This window comes from Sander vitreus, chromosome 8 (genome assembly GCF_031162955.1).
Source record: "Sander vitreus isolate 19-12246 chromosome 8, sanVit1, whole genome shotgun sequence".
Lineage (NCBI taxonomy): Eukaryota > Metazoa > Chordata > Actinopteri > Perciformes > Percidae > Sander > Sander vitreus.
Genome location: NC_135862.1, coordinates 28,896,859 through 28,919,430, shown reverse-complemented (window position 1 = coordinate 28,919,430; position 22,572 = coordinate 28,896,859). Strand labels below are relative to the sequence as shown.

Genomic DNA, 22,572 nt, shown 5'->3' with positions numbered 1-22,572 from the left:
TCTATGAGTTTAGGGCAGCTCATACAAAGTGTGATTTTCCCTTCTCAGTCTTTTCAGACTTTCAGACTTGAATATTTTTTTTAAATACATGATATACAATAAATTAAATAGGAATATAATAAATTAGCAATGATTAGTAGTGAATGCTGTATGTATAGCATTATGTAGTTATTATTTTTCCTTCTTCCTGCTATGATAATCATCTTTCAGCCTCTTACATTCCTCTCATCACCCTTTTTTTATTCACACGTCATCATTGTATCATTAAAAGAAAATTTCAGAAGGTACAATGATCATATGTAGGCCACGTGAAATGGGGAACCCCAAATAAACTACTAACAGAGAATATACAGACACTAAAAACTCACAACTTTACAATAGACACAACACAGACAAATACCACAAAATACAGATGATCCCAGTATAAATATAACTTAAAGAATATTCAACATTCATGTTATAAGCAATTTTTCCTTCAAACTACACTCAGGCTCGTGCACTTTAGCCTTCATTTTTTGCCAGTGATTAGGTGTTTTTCCCTTGTGTCATAAGTGTGCTGGGGATGACAGATTGGAACAAGCTTACATAATCATTTAACCTGTGAAAGACCTGGAATATCATGCAGGCATTATGAAAGACATTATATTCGGCAAGCCTTAGCAAAATAAGGCAACGAAACAAAGGACGAGTCTGAGTATTGCCCGTATGATTTTTTTCTGTAAGGTCTGTAATTTTTTTTCAAGTGGCTGGGAAAAGTGTTACACCATATGACATTACAATAGTTTAAATGCGGCTCAAATAAAGGTTTATATAAGGTGAGAAGTGCTGAGTGTGGGAGAAAATGTCTTAATTTAAAAAGGTTGCTAACCACTGATGTCGTAGTATGTGGTACAGTGTAATTTGTCCAAATGTCAAACATTGGATTTGCTTTTTTGTTTTAGTATAATAAAGGTCAACCATGTTCTAATCTAGTAGGTTACTTATCTAATCTACCTGACATGTTTTTAAAGCAGCAGATTGTCTAAATTTTCAAACCAAAGTGTAGTTGCCCTGGAGCATCTTTAGGGTAGGGTGTGTTTTTTTGTTGTTGTTTTTTTAACTCAGTTAGAGTAGTAGAGGCGGGAGGAGCAGTAGGACCCTGGGCTGCAGCAGCAGTAAAGCAGAGAGCAGGCAGCAGGGAGGAGCCTGAACATAAACCAAACAACCCTCCACACCCTGCAGTCTCTAAAAGTTCCTCCGCATTCCTTCCTGCTATATGCACACACACATACATACACATATACACAAACACAAAGCTGGGAGGAACCACACATTGAGGCTAAGGGTAAGTGTTTGCAAAGAGAAAATGTATTTTTTCCGGTTTCTTTTCAGGAAAATAGATGTTGTTGTCTTCATGTTCGTGTGTGTGTGTGTATGTGTGTGTGTTCAAACAGGAGTTTGAAGGGGGTGTGGGCCTGCTGTAATACCAGAGACCAGAACCTCATCATCAACGCTCCCAAGGTGTTTTATTTTCTGATTCATCCTTATCTTTCACCATATTGCGCTCTCTCGCTCTCTCTCTCTCTCTCTCTCTCTCTCTCTCTCTCCCTGTCTGTTAAAACATATCTCAATCATAATTGGAGGGACTGTATAACCTCTAAGTTCTGTATTCCTGTGTCTCTGTCAGTCTTATCCTGTCTTCCACGTGTTTGTTTGTCTGCCAGTGTATCTTCAAACCCAGTTGCAGTGCAATCAAAACAGAGGAAGTTCTTTTTAGCCGCCGTTAGTGCTGCAAATTTCTCCATGCATGTTGAGTCTTACATGCAAATCTAAGAGCTCCATAGCCAGTTGAATGTATTGTAATAGCTGGTGATGCAAATGCAGAGATGAAAAAAAAAAAAAATCATAACTGTCAAGCTATGACTGCAGTCAAATATGTAAATAATGGATTATAAAAAGTCTATTGCAGCATGTCAGAAAAGAGGTTACAAAAGTTGGTAGTGGTTTGTGGCACACTAACAGGTAGATACATTCTGACTAACAAAAGTGTTTCTTCAATGCTTTATGACTTTTAGTCTGCTCATAAAAGGATTATAGCCAAGTTATGACAGTGAAACTAGCATCCGCATGCTCGCATGCTAACAATGGCAACGCTAACATGCGGAATGATGTTAAGGTTTAATGTTTACCATGGACTCCATCTTAGGTAAGCATGTTAGCATTCCAACATTTGGTAATTGGCACTTATAACTGTAACTTGGAAATCATTCATTAGGGCATGTCCATTTTTTTCTGGTAGAAAAGTGCTGGCAGAGCGCTGGGGACCACTTTATCTGAGTGCTTCACTGACATTAGTGAGGGAGTTAACGCTACGTTAACAGAGGGGTGACTACAAACAACAACAAGCTTACAGCACGTACGCTGATGAAAATACAACACTCACCAGCGACATTCGATGTCCAGCTGATCTACTCCCACAAATTGGCTTTTCTGTCTTTGCTGTGATAGTTTCTGTCTGACATATCATACAGCTCGGGATAGACAGACACGGCCAGAACAAGCTTCTCGTCAGGAGCGGCACTTGAAAGCAGCGGCACTTACACAGACACCGACAGCCAGGTTGCCTCTTTGATGAAACCGCAGCAGTGCATACTTGAGAGAAACTAAAACTAAAGTATCAATCTCAATAAATTGAGCGTCAGGGCCCCCCCCCCTGGAGCGTCAGGGGCCCCCCTGGAGCGGCAGGGCCCTGGGTTCCCACTTTGCCCATGCCATAATCCGTCTATGAGTCATCATTGCGTTTTATGGACATTTATTGATCACAATGGTCTTCAAATAAACGTGCAAGAATCCATGTGTCCATCAATCTCCATCATTAAACATTTACACATCCACATGAGATGATTGCGGTGTGTAGCGATTTGATGCAGTGAACAACAGCACCCCCTGTTACCTGATGAAAGTTTCCTACCTAGACGTCACTCAAAAGCACACTAGTGACACCAGTGGACAATTTGTGTCCTACACCCAAAACAGATGAAAATGGCTCTTACATGAACCACAAACTATAACTTTTTTTTTGTTAACATTTCTTCTCAGTCTCAGCATGAGTAAGGCAGGTGGCGATGAAGGTGGCGGTGGCAGCAGCAGTGAAACAGCCCAGCAGCCGGAGGGTAAGACTTCAGCGGGGAAGGTCCTGAGCAAACTCAGTGCTACCGCTGTCGGACCAAGCTGGACTAAAGTTAGTTGCCCCTGCTGTGTATCGGAGCGGGTCGAGCCGTTGGTTCTGGTGAAGCTCGGAGAGAAAGTTCGCCCTGAGACGAAAAGGTGGCTCGTCAGAGTGATTGGAGCTCCTCAGAAAGATGGAGGTAAGTGCTCGAATAACAAGTGATGAGCTGCAAGAGTCCCGTACAGCTCAAGTGTCTATCTGCATTGATTGCTACCATGCGAAAAAACAAAAAACATACACATCAAACATTTATGAGCTTTTTTACTCTCTCATACTGGAAGTCTCTTGAACAGGAGAGTCATTGTCGTTGTGTCACATTGGAGGGTCTCTAGCATTTTTAACATCTGATTGCTTTTGCATGCAAGTTGGCAATGAAGATAAATATAGTTAAATGATTCCAATGTAAGATAAACTTCCATTATCCCCGTGGGGAGATTTAGATGTCTAATGGTGTCTAGGTGTCTCATGTGGTTAATATTTAACTAGGACAGAAAACATATGAAAAGAAAAGCATACTTGTTTTCTACAGCTGCATCCACATGCATTTATTTGCAGATAAACGCTTCATTTCAATATTCAAACTACTTTTTTCATGTATAAATAATAATTTGTGTCATTATTGTCATTATGGTCTTGGAGGAGGTATGAAGGAGTAGCCTAGATCTCTCCTTGGTGGACATTTCTTAGATCACTCTATTGTTTTGTTTTTACATTGGTCATTCAAACCATACTGTGCTGCCAAAAAATGTTAAGCCCTACAGAACTTTTTGAAGATCCCAAAGTCAAAAAGTCCAAAAAATGGGTACTGTATACTGTAGGGCTGTAATGATATGCGATATGAAACCGAAATCGCGACACTCGGATCCATGAACCTGTGTCGCGGAGTGAGAAGGCAGAATCGCGATACATCCCTTCCAACGGAGGTGTAACATTACGAATGGCCGCTGTTCTGACTCGGGTGCCTGAGTCTGTTTCCCGACGGTTCAGTTAACTGCCATTAGCCTTAGCACCAGAGTTAAGTGCTGACTGGGTTTGGATTGCTGTAATGAATGTGGCTGGCTGCTAGCTGGCTGGGGGCTGACTGTGGATGTGTCCCGGGGCCGGGGCTGTTGTCAGCTCTCATACCGACTGAAACCTTGCAGCTCCGGGAGAGTGAGGCAGACAGACAGGGGTGTGCTAGCTGGCTAAATTACCATTAGATTAGTCGCCTATCTATACAGTTAACGTTACTGATTAATTTGTGGGTTAGCCCAGAGTTGTTAACCGTGGTCAAAACAATCATACTAAAAAAAACTGAGCGTGAACGATGTCGTAATCTTATGTTACCCACCAAGAATTAGCTAACGTCAAGCCAAAGCCCGTCTACGGAAAGCCGTTCCACTCCCTATTCAGCCCCATTGTATCGAATTTGGTTGCAGTTCCACCAGAGTTCCACTGGGGGCGATCGCGGTGCAGTGCTAAATGAATGGGACTCTATGGAGCTAGACGGCTAAATTTGTCTCTTTCGCCTGATTGTCGTTAAGAAATCTCAGATTTGATTGTAGTTTTTGCAAGTTCAACATGGATTATAGGTCAAAAGTTGAATGAACGAGTACTAGTGTCCTTTCGATTTCTTACAGGTTGAGTCGTTGTTGCCCATAACACGCTAGCATTCTGCTAATGAATGCTGATTGGTCAGTGAAGGACTGATTACGATCGGAGATCCCGCTTGACGCCATCCAAAGCAGAACCAGAATGTCAGAGTGAATATTTCGGCGTGGTCTTTAAAACATTAGCAAACCTCTTTCTAGCACATGTATTAACAAGGAGAGCCTAACCTGTCAGCTGTGTTGTCGATGCTTCGAGAGAACAAAGGAAGCGACTCAGAGCTTGCCGTAAAGCAGTATCCCTGGCCGTATATGTGTATGACGTCACTGACATTTTAAAAGGCTTTTTAGAACAAAAAAGCCACTTTAAAAAAATCTAACACCCAGCAGTGTGTATTTTCTTAGCCTCCCCTTTCGAATGCAACATTCAAATTACTAGACAAAAAATGATATCCTGAGAAAAGTGGATTTTGAGGGGTATAGCTCCATAGAGTCCCATTCATTCTGCACTGGCCTGTGAGCGCCCCCTATATGGAACTCTGGTGGAACTGCAACCAGTTCAGAAGCCGGAAGTAACGAGAGAGTGGAACTTCTTCCCTTATTAGAAATTCTTTGGTCAAGCATTAGCATTAGCTACTTGTCAACCAGCAACTTTACAGTAGGCACTCTAAAGTTGCTTACACTCTTCGGTCCCCCTACAGGTTGGAGGCGAAATTGTCCATTACTGTTATCATTACCATTATTGTTATTTCTCATTCGAACGAGTTGATGAACCACTGAAACGATTTTGGAAACATTATTTTAAGGTACAAAAGAATCTTTGGTGTTGGATTGATCGATATTGAAATCTATCAATATCAATAAATAAGGTCTCTGTTGTATTACTGCAAAGTGGCATGTAATCAATGACAAAACGATGCCATGTAGCAAAAAAAAGTTGTATTATGTTTACTGAGTAAATGTAATACCCCCCCATTAAAATAAATAAATAAATAAAAGAATCAAGGTTTGTATTGAATCGTGGGTCAAAAATCGTGATACGAACCGAATCGTGGGTTTGGTGTATCGTTACATCCCTAGTATACTGTAAATGATGAACAAGACATTTAGAATATTTCAATTTGATGAAATGGTGTGATCACAGCGTATTTCACTAAATGTAAACATTGTGTAATTGTAGTTGGAACAAAGCAATACAGCAACATACAGTTCATACATATATTCCTCTTCTGTTCTTAGCTCTTAAAGGCTTTTGTTTTGACAATTCCACCTTTGGGCTCTTCTTCATTATCATTTATTTGCTGATGACACTCAACATTATTTTTCTTTTCTAACGAAAAGACATGCATCTCATTAGTTGAATGTCACATCAACAAAAAAAAGCTTGACCTAGCTTAGACATAACTCCTTAATTTCTCAGGAAATCACACCAAAATCATGCAAAACCCAGTCAGTTACCTTTATCAGCTGCCAATGTCATTAAGTTAAAATCTTTACCACTACCTGTATGTTTGGATAATATATCAACTACTGAAACAAAGTTTGTGAAGGAATGTGACCAATGTTAAGTCTGTCTACAAATGACAAAAAAATAAGTGTTTCAATACTCCCTCTTTTCCAACTCTTTCCCCCCCAGGTGCTGCATTACTGGCCCACCCAGGCGAGGATGCCAGTGGTGATCTCATCGTTGTCTCTGCCCCACGCTGTACGTTACTTAAAGCCACTGAAGAGTTAGGTCTATGTAAGACTTACCGCAACAAAGACATGGAAGCCTTTTCCTACAATGACAGAGACCACTTTAAAGATTCAGGTACAACTGTCCAGCTTTGAATGTACTTTACATGTTGAAACCATAAAGAGAGAGGGAGTGTATTTGAGTTGTTTTAAGGTCCAATATGTAATATATTTTCTGTATTAAATCAAAAAATACATCATCAGATATTAAGGAAACATGCTAAGTTGAAATACTATCTTCTCTGAAACAATGCTAACCCCAGTATTTTCTCCTTTGAATGTCTGTTTTTGTTTTGGTCTGTGTGTTATGGCCCATTTTGACAGGCCTGTACTACGAAGCAAGATTTGGCCTTAACGAGGTAACTTCAGGTTCAACCCAGGGTTTTGTGTATCACGACGGTGGATCATTTGTTACCGGGTTAAATCGCAGTGGTAACTTATGCTGAACACCTAACCTGCTCGGGAGCAGGTTATGTTGGAGATTAAAGATCAACCAGTGTAAAAGCACCGTCTACTGACCAATCAATACTCAATTGATAACGGCATCAACGTTCTTGTCTTGATATGGTGGAGCTCAGTGGGCGAAGAGAGAGGTGCGCTCATAAAAGTTAAAACATTTAGAGACCAACAACCCCTTATGGGTATTTTTATGAAAGATATAGATTTTGAGCGGAGGGAATTACGTAAAGGCTATTTGTCGGCTTCGTGAGCTGTGTGTTGCCAATGTGCACATCGGTTTGAATTATGTTTTTATATTTTGTATTTGCTCTCACGATCGCTTACCACTGCCAGGGTTGCAACTAAAATAATAGGCAGTTTATGGAAAGCACAAGTAATTATGGTCAGATCTTGTGCCTGACTGATAGGGAAGTGATATTGATAAGCGTTGTGATTTACGCATTTATGCTTTTTTTTGCCAGCTTTCCTTCCTGTTTTAGGAAGCAGCAACTGTATTGTGTTTTGCCTGTAAAACCGTGTTTGTGTTCTTCATATTTATGTAGAATTATAGTTTGCTCTTCTTATGTAAAATGTGCGGCTCTGGTAGATGTTTGTGATTGGTCATGATTGGTCCTCTTTTATGTGAATGCGCACGTTGCTGGATTGGGAAATTCTGGGTTGACTGAACTAGTTGATAACCACCGCCGTGACACTGGTTATGCAAGACCGCGGTTGTTAGATTAGGTGAAGCCGGGTAACTGAAATAAATCCAGGGCATGTTGATCTTGATTTGTAGTACAGGACTCAGGGTTGCCAGACATGAAACGCAAACATGCAACGACAACGTGCTCCAGGCATGGTAGAAGCAACTGGATTAACAGAGATAGATTCATTCTACCCAACCTAAAAAAAAACTCGCCATCTTTCTAAACAGTTGCATGACCAGAGACGTGGTAAAACATGGGTAAATAGTGGTGTTAATGGCACAGTGGATATGACACATGGTGTGGGAGATCTGGGTTTGATTCCCACTGCGATACATCAACCAATGTGTCCCTGAGCAAGACACTTTAAAACCCCTAGTTGCTCCAGAGGCGTGCAGCCTTTGATATTTAGCAATTGTAAGTCACTTTGGATAAACGCGTCAGCTAAATGACATGTCATGTAATGTTAATATTGGAGATGCATTTAAAAGATGGAGACAGCTAAGAGCCCAACAACGAGCCCAAAAGGACACAGAGTTGACTAATATCCTCCTGAACAGATAAGCATTGAGATTTACGCTAATTTATCATGGCTACTAGTGGGGATGGGCATTTTCAGTTATTTCAACATTCCTGTGCTCTCATGAAATTATATAGTACTTGAGTTAGTTACTAACCAAAAGAAATTGAGACACTGTCGGTGAAGTGATCCCGACCATTGCTGGCTAACGCCGCCATGCTAACACATGCTAACTGTTAATGTTACCGGAGGACCGGGGTAAGCGCGCCATGGCTATTTACAACCACTTTGACAGAAATATGACAGAAACTGTAAGTTTGACTTCCTCATAATGGAAACATGCAATTTAACTTTGGCAAAACAACGGTGTAGCCTGAATTGTTGAATTGGGACATGGCTTACATTTTCAACAGGTCGCTCTGCAATGTATGGTATGTTACGTTATGGAATATTCGGTAACCTCGGACAGACCCAGGGTCTTGGTAGGCGGTGTCTGACGGTACCGGTTGGGAGTGTGATGAACAGTGGTAATAATAGTCACAATAAAAAACTATGACTAGAAATACTAGTTGTAGTAGTTCATGGCGTAGCAGGGCACTGCAGGGCGTAGTAACATTTTAGCATGTATACATACTAAACATCTGCATACGTACTTACAGCCTAGCAGCATGGCTGTAGACTCTTAGTCTTGTTCTTTTAAAAACTATATTTTTCAATTTGGTGTGTGTTTGTTTCCATGCAGCACTGGCTATATTTATGTATCTGTGTATATCCATGTGTGTGACAGACAACATGGAGGTATTCCTGACCCTGGCGGAGAGGCAGTACATAGTGAGGTATGAGCTGGACGGTATGCGGGCGCAGAAAGACCTGAGAATACCCGGCCTGTCTGACAGCTACATACTGCCACATCGTGCCAACATCTGTGAGTTCTTTCGCTGTGTGTTCAAAACTGTATGGGAAGACAGGATGCACACAAATTTCCATCGAGATAAACACTTTATTTATGGAGCAATGTAAAGACAATATACTAGTGAGGGGGAGGAATTCTGTGTTTTCAATTTATGACTTACTGTATTTTGATAATTTCAATGAATCGATCCAGACAAAGATGCAAATACACAGACACAAACAACAACTCAATAGATGAAGATCACCACATGTTAAGACTTTCTTTATAATGCACACATCTCATCACATTGTAGACTCCCATTCAGTTGTGTTGAGAGCAATCTAATCATCAATTAGGATTGAGGTTTTTGGACATAATGACAGCAATGTTGTAAATATTATTTAACTGCTATCTCCACATTCAGCCAGTATCCAGATATACTGACCTCAGCTGTTATTCTCTTCTCACATTCGATCAAGAAATTGCTTCAGTCAGCATCACCCTCAGTGTGTGTGATGTACTGTATACTGTATGTGTGTAACTGTATATGTGTGGATTAGTTGTTGCTACTGTCCCTCTTTTACCCATGTTCTCAGGTCACTCTACTTCAATCAGGAGAGACTTTGTTGCAGATATGCAAAATGTATTTGTACATATGCAAAATATGAAATGTACAGAGTCTTTGCAGATTAGACTCCATCGTTATGAAATATATTTAAAGGGGTAGAAAGCCAAAAGATATTCCCCCCGATGGAGTCTAGACACTGGTGGTGGTGTGAGGGAGCCCAAAGACCGGACCGAGGAGCCGACGGGAGCGATCTGCCAGAGGAGGACCCAGGGAGCCGTGTGTGATGAAGACTAGAGGTGGAAGGGGAGGAGGAGGGTTGTGCTCTCTGCCTGAAATGACAACTGAGCAGCAGAGAGAAGACAGGTTTAAAACAGGGATGTCATGCTGTGATTGGCTCGTGAAATTCATGGCCCCTTCTGATTGGTTAAAAGAAAGTGAACGCCTCTAACAGCTGTTCAGTTTTAGAAGAGAGAGAAAAGTGATAAATTAAGAAGTCTTCCTGAAGGAATTTGTGCTGTGCTTCATTTGTGAGTGTTTTAATTTCATGTGTGTAGAACTTAATGTTGTTGCAGGGCGCAAGCTTGTGTCAGCTGGTGTTATTGTGGACACGTTTCCCCTCCACAACCCGACCAAACTGAGGGATCTCAGTAAAGCTTGGTACTCTGGGAATCAGCTGGCTCAGCCGCTGGGTGGGTGACACACATAGAATTCACAATAGATGGCTGTGTGGGTGACAGTTTCTTTTTCCTGCCTGTATGGCAATGAACCATGCATGCACTTACACCAGTCACCTGTCTGCTACTTTATCCAGATTCAGTCAATGAGTATTTTGGAAACCCTGTGGCTTTCTACTTCAGCTTCCTTGATTTCTACACCTGGTCTCTGCTCCCACCAGCGATACTGGGCCTGTCCATTACATATTTCTCAGGTAGGTGTGTGGATTTATCATTTATTTTTGTTCATGTATGGCATTTATTATTTACATATTTAGCACTCAATACATGATTTTACCATTAGAATATGTATTCTTTTCAAGGATTTGCAAGCAACTAGAGTTCCTTAATCACAAGCGTATTTGTACCTTGATATGAATCTTATATATACCATATATATATATATATATATGTAGATACCGCCTCAGGCTTGTGGCTCTGCCGCCGCCATCTTGGGACAGACATCTGACCCGTTCTGACCATAAAGACTCATAGAAAGACGTGCTGCTTTTGGATCTTCATGTGAAAGAAATGCCAAACTAAGCAACATGGAATAACATTTCACAGATGAAAAAGGTGTTTTACAAATTTCTGTTACGAACATGTTTAATTTAATATCACAAGAGGTAATGTTAATCCTTCTTTTGTCAGGTAAAGTACTTTGGATTAAGTAATTAGTAATATCTCAGTAAGATGCTGACAATGAGCATGTGTGTGTTAAAGCATTAGTCTTGGGTTGCCAGACAGCATTCCGGGATGGGAGAAAAATGTGCTCTGGTTTATTGGTATTTCTTTAAACCAATCACAATCGGTCTTGGCCAGCGCTAAGCGCTGGAAGGAGCAACTGTGCCTCTGCAAAATAGCTGCAAGAAGGAACTTGTTTTGGTGGACCATGTGTACGTTCAACAGTTGTTTTAGTCATGCAACAGAAAAATTTGATTTAAGCTGAACTGCAGTTCCTTGATGCGAGTCAATCCCCATAGACTCCCGTGTTAAAAAAATCCCAACTTTACAGCAGAAATAAACATGTTTACACTCTGGTAGAAAAAACTGTTTTGGTCTCTATATCTAACTTCCCCCCTTATGACAACTGTACGGGGGGTGAATTGTTATATAACTCACCCGTTTAAATTATACAAAGGCTTAAAGCCAGGTACTACGGTATCTATGTATATACATAGATATATGTGTGTATATATATATATATATATATATGATATATTACAATATGACATATTACAAGTGAAGCAGCTGTTTCAGCTTGAAAAGACTCAGTACTATGACGCTCATTTGCACTGGCCAGTGTGTGATGCTTTACACCAAAAGATACAGGGGACAAGAGAGGATTGCACTAATACCAAAAGTCTGCCTTGCTAATCTTATCAATGGAAGCCAAGGATGGTTGTTGGAATATTTTTTTTTATTTAATCCTGTTATCTGAAAAACTAGATCACAAGCTAATTATCTTGTTTTTTAAGATAAGTATTCAGTATCAACAGAAAACTTTAACAACTTTGTTATCATGGTAATGGTAATTAACTCATGATCTTGATAATTTTGATAAAATGAAATGATTGCAGCCCGGCCATTTTTGGCTTCCATACCTATCTTTCACTACTCCTGGTAAAAAATTGTTTTGCTCACTCATCTGTAAAGCTTGCCCTGAGGGTGGTAACAGAGTAAAAATGACTTTTTTAAGTGTTAGCATGTTAATTGCCTATAGTTATTGTCACAGGGGTGAGTGCAAGGCAGAACGGAATAGGACCCAAATGCAGACAGACTAGGCAGACGGGAAGAGTACAGGTGTTTATTGATAAAATGAAAGCACATGAGCTCACTGGCATGGATAGAAAAGTAGCCAAACAGAAGTAACAGAGTCCTCGGGTAAATAGGAACAAGGCAGGAAAAAGGTGCAGGCAGGCAAAGATTCCCATTAGGTTCAGGATTCAGGATTCATGAACTCAAAGTCGCTTTACAGGGCAGGTAGATAATAAAAACAATGCACAACAAAGCAAAACTTTCAAATTTTAAAGCAAAAGATTCAGGCACAGATGAAAAGGGAGAGGGCGTGGGGCTATGGATAGGCAGAGGTGAAGAGATGGGTCTTGAGGCGGGACTGGAAGATGGTGAGGGAGAGATTGGGGGAGTTCCAGAGCCTGGGAGCTGCCCTGGAGAAGGCTCTGTCCCGAAAACTGCCGAGGTTGGACTTGTGGATGCAGAGGAGACCGGCTGAGGTGAGTAAGGTATGAGGGGGCCAGATGGTGGAGGGCTTTGTAGGTGAGGACCAGGATTTTGTAGGTGATCCAGTTGGAGATAGGAAGCCAGTGGAGTTGTTTTAGGAGTGGAGTGATGTGGTGGGCGGCTGCGTTCTGGACCAGTTGGAGTCGGTTGATGTTGGTAGAGCTGATGCCAAGGAGAAGTGAGTTGCAGTAGGCCAGTCGGATGGAGATGAAGGCGTGAATGAGTCTTTTAGCAGTGCGGGGTGTGAGAGAGGGTCTGATTTTGGCGATGTTGCGAAGGTGAAAGAAGGAGGTTTTAATGACATGACGGATGTGGGGCTCAAGGGAGAGGGTGGAATCAAAGATCACGCCAAGGTTGCGGGTTCTGGGTGTCATTGGCGTAACAGTGGAAGTCCAGGTTGAAGTGGCGGAGTATCTGACCAAGGGGGAGGATGTAGATGATGAAGAGGAGGGGGCCGAGTACGGAGCCTTGGGGAACACCTTGAGTGACTGTGGCTGTGGCAGAGGTGTGGTTATGGAGAGAGATGAAGTGGGATCTGTTGGAAAGGTAGGAGCAGTGCCAGCTGAGTGCAGTACCGAGGTCTTTGAGTCTGGTGAGCAGGATGTTATGGCTCACGGTATCGAAGGCTGCACTCACTTTCAAGGAGGATAAGGATGTTGAGGGAACCGGTGTCAGCAGAGGTGAGGAGGTCATTGAGGACTTTGAGGAGAGCGGTTTCTGTGCTGTGGAGGGGGCGAAAACCAGATTGGAGAGGATCAAATTGGTTATTGGCATGTTGATGGGTTTGTAGTTGTGAGGCGACTATACGTTCCTGCATTGGCTTCCGCTTGTCAGAAACGCACACGGTGAGACACTTGTTTTTTTAATTAATCTTAATTAGAGCGCTGAAACGACAGACCTTAAGTCATATCACTACAGGGCTAAAAATATCAATTTTAGTAAATCCATCTTTCTCTGAACAGAGGGCTGCTCATTGGTGTTTACAGCACAGTCTCTCATTGATGTTCCAGTTATTGAGGATGGGATGCTCAGCCCCACAATGTAATTCAGGCTGATTGATGATGTATTTTAACTTGAGTGCTGCTATAAGTTGAAAAACAAACCAACCAACTGGACACAGAGTTTTTCTTGTCCATCACAGGTGAGGTTCAAAGGGAGATAGGGAAGCCAGGCTCAACAAGTGTTGAAGATGACTCAGCACCAGCTGTCACCGGTCACATGATCCAGGCGATCTTTAGCATGCTTTGGTGCACGGTGTTTATGGAGCTGTGGAAGCGTCGGAGCTCCACCCTGTCCTACCGCTGGGGGACCCTGACACTTGCTGACCGCTTCGCAGAGCCTCGACCCGGTTTCCACGGCGACATCGGGCTCAACCCAGTGACAGGTCGTATGGAGCCGCTCTTTCCTGATTGGCAGAGGGACCTGCGCATGGCACTGGTCTCAGTGCCAGTGGTGGGGCTGTTTCTAGGTACAACTTGAATTTTAAATGTGAATTGAATGAACTCATCAGCGCACGCTACTGAGCTAAAAGGTATCATGATATTATCATGATATTAATAGTTGATTTATAAGTAAAAGAAGTATCAGTGACATTTTCCAAAGGTCTGCTGCGTGACCAATTTAGGATGAAGCAATCCAGAAAGTGTTTGAATCATATGAAAGCACATAGATGCTCTGCTCTATAAAATTAAAAAACACTCTTCTCAGCTGTATCTTCGTCCTCATCATGTCTCCTGCCCTGTCACATCTCTGCAGGGTTGGTGGTACTGGGGATGCTTTGTTTCTACTGGGGGGAGGCCCAGGTGCAACAGCTACACAAAGACTGGGACTCCCTGCTGTCTCAGACTTCGCTCTACATACCCTCAGTGCTTCACATCGTCTATACTAATATGCTAGGAAATGTTTACAGGATGGTGGCACAGTCTCTGACTGAATATGGTGAGTTAGATGGAGGGGATGCCATTGGGAGAATGAAGAATACATGAATACAGTGGCAATAATGTTTGTCTTATATATATATATATATACAGTACATAATATACGCTTTACAGAGAGCAAAAAAAGAATTGAAGATAGTCATTCAGCCAATAGTATTGTTCATAACGCTTATGATTAGCCAACCCTTTCCCTTATATTTCCCTTTAGAGAACCACAGAGAGGAGTCTGCCTTCGAGAACCATCTGACAGCCAAAGTCTTGGTGGTTAGTTCCTCTCCTATCATCTCCTCTCCTCTCCTCTCCTCTCCTCTCCTCTCCTCTCCATTAGCTCTTACCCAGCAGGCTTTTTAACCAGGCTCTTGTCTCTCTCCCCCCAGTTCACCTTCTTCAACAACTTTGCAGTGCTCTTCCATATTGCCTTCTTCAAGCAGGATGTGCCTTTGCTTCGCAAGGTAACAGCTCTACACTTCTTCCACTGGTCTCTGTAAAGTGTTGGGACAGCAGGGACAGTAATTTAGTAATGCAATTTAGCCTGACAGTTTTCATATTAGCCATATTCCTGTTGTCAGGGGGGGTTATTTGTTTTCTTTTGCCCTAATCAATCTATATCAAGTGATGTAACCGTCCTGCCCGCATTATTTCTAGTTGACAGGAAAGCTAGCGTAGTGTTTGCTGGGACAAATTAACATTTTTTCATTTTTATATAGTTAAAATTGATTGATTTAAGAGTAATTATTTCTGTAAGTGGACCTTTGTCAACTTTTACAGCCGTGTCACTTGTTTACACTTGTTGCCATTTTTCTGTTGCCATTTTCATGAATGAAGCTAGGTAGCTAGCTGGCTATGTAGGAAGATTCCCACTTTTAACCGCGCCTACAAAGCTTTGATTGGTCAGTTGTTTCTCTAACCTGTGGAAACAGCTGTCAGTGAGCACAACACCAGGCGTATTTGGGTCACTTGATAAGTCTGAGATGTGGGCGGCAATTCAGAGGTCTGGAACCAGAATAGAGCAGTGCTCTTCATAAACTTCATAAAATCTCCATGTGTAAAATCAGTGCCTTTCAGAATGAGTGTGACCAAAAAAAGTAAGTGAATGAAATAAAAAAGCTCTCTAATTTATTAAAATTTATTGAACATTTTCTGGTACAGGATATAAAATCCTCTATTTCAGACTCAAACAACACAAAAACAAAAATGATATAAACAAATTTGAAGCACATTGATTTCATGATTAAAAATTACTTACATTTCATAAATAAGTTACATAAATTACAAACAAACTTTATAGTTGTACATTACATCTTTTGACAGAATACAAAATGTAATCTAACCTATTCTTGAAAAAGTTAACTGAGGGGTAGTCTATATCCTCGACGTTCCACTTCAGGGATTGCTCCAGTGCCGCAGGAAATTCCGCCGGATGCATGTATTTTCGCCAATGTCCGTCACCCTCCGCTTTCTTTGTGTTGGAATTTTAAACTCCGGTGGATTTATTAGGACTATGGTTAACTGAAATGCCAATAAACCAGAGCACATTTTTCTCCCATGCTGTGTGGACTAGCCAGACCCTCCTCTGCACTGTGGAGGAAGGTTTGGCAAAGCGAGACTAACTGAAGAGGAACTCACAACTTCTTCTGGAAGCTCATTCCGCACAAAGGGTCTCTGAGTGACAATAAGTTCATATATTCTTTTTGTCTGTCTGAAGCGTTTAGCGTCTCTGCTGATAGTGTCCCAGCTGGTGAACCAGGTGACAGAGGTGGTCATACCCTACCTGGTGGACCGCTTTATCAGCGCCCCCAATAGAGCAGAGAGTGAAGACGACCCACAGGAGGACAAATATAGGAACCAAAGCACCCTGCCTGTTTTTCCTGTGAGTGTACTGTATTCAGAAAAAGTCAAAACAGGGATAAGAAAACACTCTGGCAGTGTATGACACAGCTTCTTGTTTTGTCACAGGGCTTGTTTTCAGAGTACATCGAGCTCCTGGTGCAGTTTGGGTATTTGAGTCTTTTCTCCTGCGTGTATCCTCTGACGGCCGTGCTGCTGCTCATCAATAACGTAACGGAGATCCGAACGGACGCCTACAAGATCTGCAAACTCTTCCGGAAACCCTTCTACGCCCCTGTGGCCAACATGGGCGTGTGGCAGGTCAGCACAAAAACACACAACGCACAATAGAAATGAGACACAGCCAGTATGTCGCACTCAATTATGAGTAAAACAGCACACATCATTGTCTTGTGTTTCAGATTGCTTTCGAGGTCCTGAGTTTTGTCTCCGTTGTGTCCAACTGCTGGCTGCTGTTGCTGTCACCACAGTTACAAAAGCTGGTTCAGGAGGGCGGGATGAGCGGCACAAACATTCTGCTGTCGGCGATTTTAGTCGAGGTAAGGGGGTTGGGGGGGGGGTAGTGAGAGTCACATAAAGAGGAACATCACCCTGACATTTTTACCTCTGTGTGTGTTCGCAGCATGTGCTGATCTTGGTTAAGGTGGTCTTGGCGGTACTGATCCCTGATGAACCGGACTGGATCCGGAAAAAGAGAGAGCGTATTGAGTACACGTCCATGCGGGCCTTGAGAGAGCAGGTTAACCCTCCAACATACATTTCATTATTAAGCATTTTGGCGTTCTGCTTCATTTATGTGACAACCTTTCTTTCTTCTCTTCCAGAAACCGCATCAAGAGTCTTGATTGCGTTGAGGTGTTGCTTCATGTTGTCACACCAGAACAGAACATAGTACCCACTTCAGCGTTGTGTGGACTCACAGAGGAGAAGAGTCTTAGATCTCTAGCAAGCTAACAACGCATACTGCTGTGCCCCTAATTCACTCACCCTGTACACTTTAGTGTTTCTGCTGCTCTCACTTATTAACATGGTGCTTCTGCAATGTACACCATTTTAAATGCACACTCATATTACATGTACACTGCAAGTGCAATTGAAATAGCAGCAAAATGTTTTATTTTTTTTTATTTTTTTTCAATATTAGACTGCAAATTGAATTGTATTGGTTATGTGTGCTGAAACAAAGAATTTAAAAAAAAATGTTATGATAATGGAGGCTTTCTCAGGGTTTGTTTAGATTTAATGAGGGGAAACTGGAGAGCTCTTTTAAAATCACTATGGCTACAGAATGTACAGTCAATATTTACAATAGTAAGACAGACAGGACAGAGTATTTGATGTAAGGGCAGGGTCAAAGACCATTTTTTTTCTTTCAGGAGTGTTTTTGCTCAGATCACCTTGTCATAAACTACAGTGAGTGTTTAGGATTCATAATTATTATAAGACAAAGTTAAAACTTTATTTAACCTGAGGGAAACTGCTGTGCAGCAGTTGCAATACAAAGTGGGAAGAGTGCAAATATAAAAAGTGCAAATATAAAAGTCTGTAATAGAAATGAAAGTCTTTAAATCAGCTTTAATCAATCTTTTTGTAATAGGGTAGGCTCATAATAATAAAACCACAGATAATTATCACCCATCAGTGCAGTTCCTCTCAGCTGAACAGAGAATTTTTTTGCATCTTTTAGCTGATTGTTTTGGCTTTCTGGCCCGCAACTTTGCTGTTTTGATCGACTCTCATCAGCCTCAATTGAGCTGTTTTCAGTAAAAAAACAAAAACAAAACTCTGATAAACCCACTGTAGGCTACCAAACAGCAGACAGAAAAAGTAAGAAACTAGCTGGTGAACATAATGGAGCATTTAGCAGCTAAAGGGCCAGATATTCCCCTCTTGAGACCAAAGACAGAGCTAAAAGGAGAGTTAATATTGGCTATCAGATGGACAGAAACTCTAAAGGAATGCTAATGTTGTTCTGTAACTGCTGGATGTGTAAATAAACAACTGTTTGCTAACAAGTTAGCCATGTTAACCTCATAAAGGGATACTATTTAAATGTTGTGTTTACAGTGTGTTGCCCCCAAGTGGCCAAAAACAAAACTATTGCAGCTTTAATTTCAGAAAATCAATAATTTTGTCTATGGCCTCATCAAATAGAGAAAAAAACAGATTGGATTGTAATCCTTTTCAAGGGGCTGTACTCGACATTGAGAACATTAAAATAGCAGCAAACTAATATTTGCTATGTAAAGAGAAAGTGGAGTAATGGCGTCTTGAGCAGCGAATGAAGTCACACTTGGTCTGTGAGAGCTGTGTGGAGGCAATCCCAGCCTGCTGTTTTTTTTTCTACAGTATTTCGAGTACAGCCTCTTCAACTTAAACTTGCAGTCTGTGTTTTCAGTAGAAGTATGGTACCAGGTGAGTTTAGTGATCAGTCAGTTAACTTTAAGAAGTAAAAAACTGAGTCCTTATAGAGGGAGGTAAAGACTTTTATAGTGGAGTATTTTACACATTTATTTATAATTGTTTATTATTTGTTGTGCTGAATTCTCTTTCCTGTCTGAATTGATGTTTAAGAACTTAAAGAATTTGCTACTGTTGCGTAGTTAGTAGAAAAAGTTGCACTTGTTCCCTCCCTCGATGGTACTGCCCTCTCCTTAAATAATCACAGTATGGTTATTGGACCATGGCACATCTGTAACATGAGAGTATTACAGTGGGCTATGTGCCAAGATTCAATCTGCATTGAGAGTGATAGGGAGCTACCAAAGGACCGCTTTGTGCTTTGCTATTAGAAATTTATATTTTTATATGTGTGTATTTCAGCCTTAACTTGCTTGGCAATCTGTGGTGTGTCTCTAAGTATGACTGCTTGAGCACTGTGCTACAACTAATTCACCTTATAGTCTAACACTTTTGCATTCATACTATTAGTGTTGTTTCACCGTTCACCGCAGGCAGATTTGACTTGAATACACCGGGTAAGTCCACCATTTCTTGCTCAACAGTGGTGCATTGTTTACTACTGTATAGGAGTTATTGATTTTAGGAGTTAATATTCTTTTCAGCCACCAGGAGGCACTATACACCTCCCTTGTTATTCCACATGCAGCTTTTCACAAGGCTGTAGAAGGCCTGCCTCAGTAAAAATGCAGATGGCTGGTGAGACTTCTTCATGCGGCTGTACATCTGCACTCCTGACACTGACACTAATCATATTTGTGTGTGTGTGTGTGTGTGTGTGTGTGTGTGTGTGTGTGTGTGTGTGTGTGTGTGTGTGTGTGTTTGTGTGCTCTATTCTGAAGGGTTGTGATGAGTTAGTGATAAACATTTAAGTAATCTGGTCCCAGGATCAGGATTAAACAATGTTTGCTTATTCTGTCCTGCAATAAACTCACAGAAGGGAACTGGTTGTTTGCTGTGTCTGCTCTTTATGGAAAGTAAGTCGGTGAAAGGAAACAGTGGCCAACAGGAGCAAACGCACTGCAACAAAAAAAACAAAAAAACACCTGCAAATAGACGAAACACAAGCAAATTAAGAAAACATCTTCATTAATTTGACAACACACGTGCAGCATTTAGCAAGCCAGCTGCAAATACACAACACAACCAAATATATAAACACGCTGCAAATACAGAAACCACGCAAAATTGACTGTAAATATTAACAGTCTATGGGTTTGACAAGAGGCAACATACAAATGTGCATATTCATTTTTACGTTTGGCCCTAGTCTTTTACTGTATTATAAAAGAACAACAGGTTTACGTAGCTACCGTGTTAGGGACTGACTTCAACACTATTAGCCCATATATATTAGCTTATAGGGTAGGTCATTCAACATGCACTGCACTGCACTTACACAAATGACGGATGATTGGTTGAAAGAAATTGATCAGAGGAATATTGTGGGAGCAGTACTGCTAAACTTCAGTGCTGCCTTTGATGTCATTGATCACAAATTATTATTGAAAAAATTTGTATGTTATGGTTTTGCGCCATCTGCTTTATCATGGATAGAAAAGTATCTATCCTATAGAACACAAAGAGTTTTTTTCTTGAATGGAAGCTTTTCCGATACAAAAACATTTAGAGTGTGGAATTCCACTTTACTTTTTTCGATTTTTATTAATGATCTTCCACTTGCTTTAAAAAAAGCCCATGTGTCCTTGTATGCAGATGATACAACAATATACATGTATGCACCTACTATGAATGAAATAACTGCAACCCTCAACAAAGAGTTGCAGATAGCACTAGAATGAGTTACTAGCAATACATTATTCTTAAACATGTCAAAGACTAAAAGCATTGTATTTGATACAAATTATTCGTTGAGCTCTAGACCTCAGCTGAATTTGATGCTGAATAATGTAGTTTTAAGTTTGTGAGTTTATTTGATTAGGACAATGCACATTAATCAACATTTCTGTAAATGCGCCAGTGTTAGCCAGTCGGCTAATTTTCAACTGTAGTCCTAATTACCTAGCATGCATGGTGGGAAGAAACCGGAGCACCCGGAGGAAACCCACGCAAACACGGGGAGAACATGCAAACTTATTAAAAAAAAATTTTTATCCTTTCTCTGACATAACCTCGCCTTCCGTTGTGTTTTTCTGTTCAGCAATTTTAAAATTTGATAATGAATAACTATTTAAGTCATATTTTAAGCAAAAATGTCAAAATATTCCCTTGTGCTAGACAGAAAACTAAATATCGTTGGGGTTTGGACTGCTTGTTGGCAAAAACAAACATGTTTAAGGTGTTACCTTGGGCTTTAAGAAATTATGATAAGCATTTTACATTTGATACAGCAGATTAATTGATAGAATAATCTACAATAAAAATATTCATTAGTTGCAGCCCTATACTTAAAGGTATAATATGCAGTATTATTAAAACAATGTATAGACTAATACAAAAATAACCCTATGAGCTTATAAAATACAGCATGATGGGTGTGATTGTTGTAGATGAAACCACCAAACAGTAGATAGAGTGATTAAGATGAGCTCCACCTCCACCAACTATGACTTTAAAATTCCACTTACATGTTGCTCACGTTTCCTGGTTGGTTCATTTACCAGATTCCGGTGCTGACAAAAGTCCCGCCGGATGTCCCTCTCCTTCCGCTTTCTTTGTGTTCACTTTAAACTCTGGTTGCATCGAGCAACATTAACTAGAACCTCTAAACAATGTGATACACTGACAATGGCAAGTTTTAAAGAAAATTTGGATTGTGTAGCAAGACAGGCCTGCTTGGTTCTTTCAGACCTTCCTCTGCAGTGCTGTGGAGATAGATCTGGCAATGCGAGACTAACCGGTTGGTAATCCAGTCTTGTGGAGAACGGGATATTGAGTTTCTGGTGTGTGTGGGAGAAACAACACTGTACTCACTGTCCACATTCTGTATAAAAACATCACACTGCACACATTCATCCTATTGATTAAATCCATTTTAATAAATAAATACAGAAAAATAAGTTCATGGCTCGATAGAGACGTGGTCCTAGTTACAATGTAGGTCAGTAGACACAGACACACTGAGGAGAGACAGGCTGTGCAATCACACAGGAACAAATAATGGGATTTTATCCCTCTTCTGCACAGATTTTATGCTTCCATGGCTAATGAAATATGCGTGATAATCAAATTTCACGTGACATCCGCTCCTTAGCTTATTGTACAGCTTTGGCCTTCTTTAACCTAACAAAATGTTTCACTTCTGGTCTCAGCTTCTAAAGAGGAAAAATACAGTGTGCATGAGAAAATATAGGAACACAGGCATTATATGGTAAAATAATACCATACGGAGGGACTCCTCAGCTACACAATAACATATCATCATTAAACATACACATCATTCGGGCCAAATGGCCAACACATCTATCCATCAGTCCAAGAATACTGCTTGTAGAAAGCTACCAGCTACAGTAGTCATACTGTGTGCAATTCATCATTCAGTGGGTTACCTCAAGGTACTTACAGTTAAACAAGAACAATGTCCTGTCAGATCCAAGATACATGGAGGTATATTGTGATAAATAACAGTAATAACATGCACAAAGTCACATATCTCTTCAGAGAATTAATATCTTTGTCACATTATATAAAACAAAATCAAGAAAATTCATATATCTGCACATCCAAAATAAAACTGTTATGATCAAATATTATTAAAATAAA

General features: G+C 40.8%; 1 protein-coding gene across 1 annotated transcript; it reads left to right on the top strand.

The window, feature by feature from the left end:
* Positions 1 to 1,184: 1,184 nt before the first annotated feature.
* ano10b (anoctamin 10b) lies at positions 1,185 to 18,427 on the top strand. The gene is made up of 16 exons (XM_078257740.1): positions 1,185 to 1,324; positions 1,434 to 1,500; positions 3,079 to 3,347; positions 6,431 to 6,604; positions 8,978 to 9,115; positions 10,223 to 10,339; positions 10,462 to 10,578; positions 13,746 to 14,072; positions 14,360 to 14,542; positions 14,750 to 14,805; positions 14,919 to 14,993; positions 16,247 to 16,411; positions 16,498 to 16,689; positions 16,791 to 16,928; positions 17,012 to 17,128; positions 17,214 to 18,427. The coding sequence occupies exons 3-16, from the start codon at positions 3,086 to 3,088 to the stop codon at positions 17,232 to 17,234; spliced, it is 2,082 nt and encodes a 693-aa protein (XP_078113866.1). The 5' UTR covers positions 1,185 to 1,324; positions 1,434 to 1,500; positions 3,079 to 3,085; the 3' UTR covers positions 17,235 to 18,427.
* The last annotated feature ends 4,145 nt before the right edge of the window (positions 18,428 to 22,572 follow it).

Coding starts and splice junctions, on each gene's coding strand:
- ano10b (XM_078257740.1), top strand. CDS start 3,086: ATGAGTAAGGCAGGTGGCGATGAAGGTGGCGGTGGCAGCAGCAGTGAA. Junction 3,348..6,430: donor AGCTCCTCAGAAAGATGGAG/GTAAGTGCTCGA, acceptor TTTCCCCCCCAG/GTGCTGCATTACTGGCCCAC. Junction 14,073..14,359: donor AGTGGTGGGGCTGTTTCTAG/GTACAACTTGAA, acceptor ACATCTCTGCAG/GGTTGGTGGTACTGGGGATG.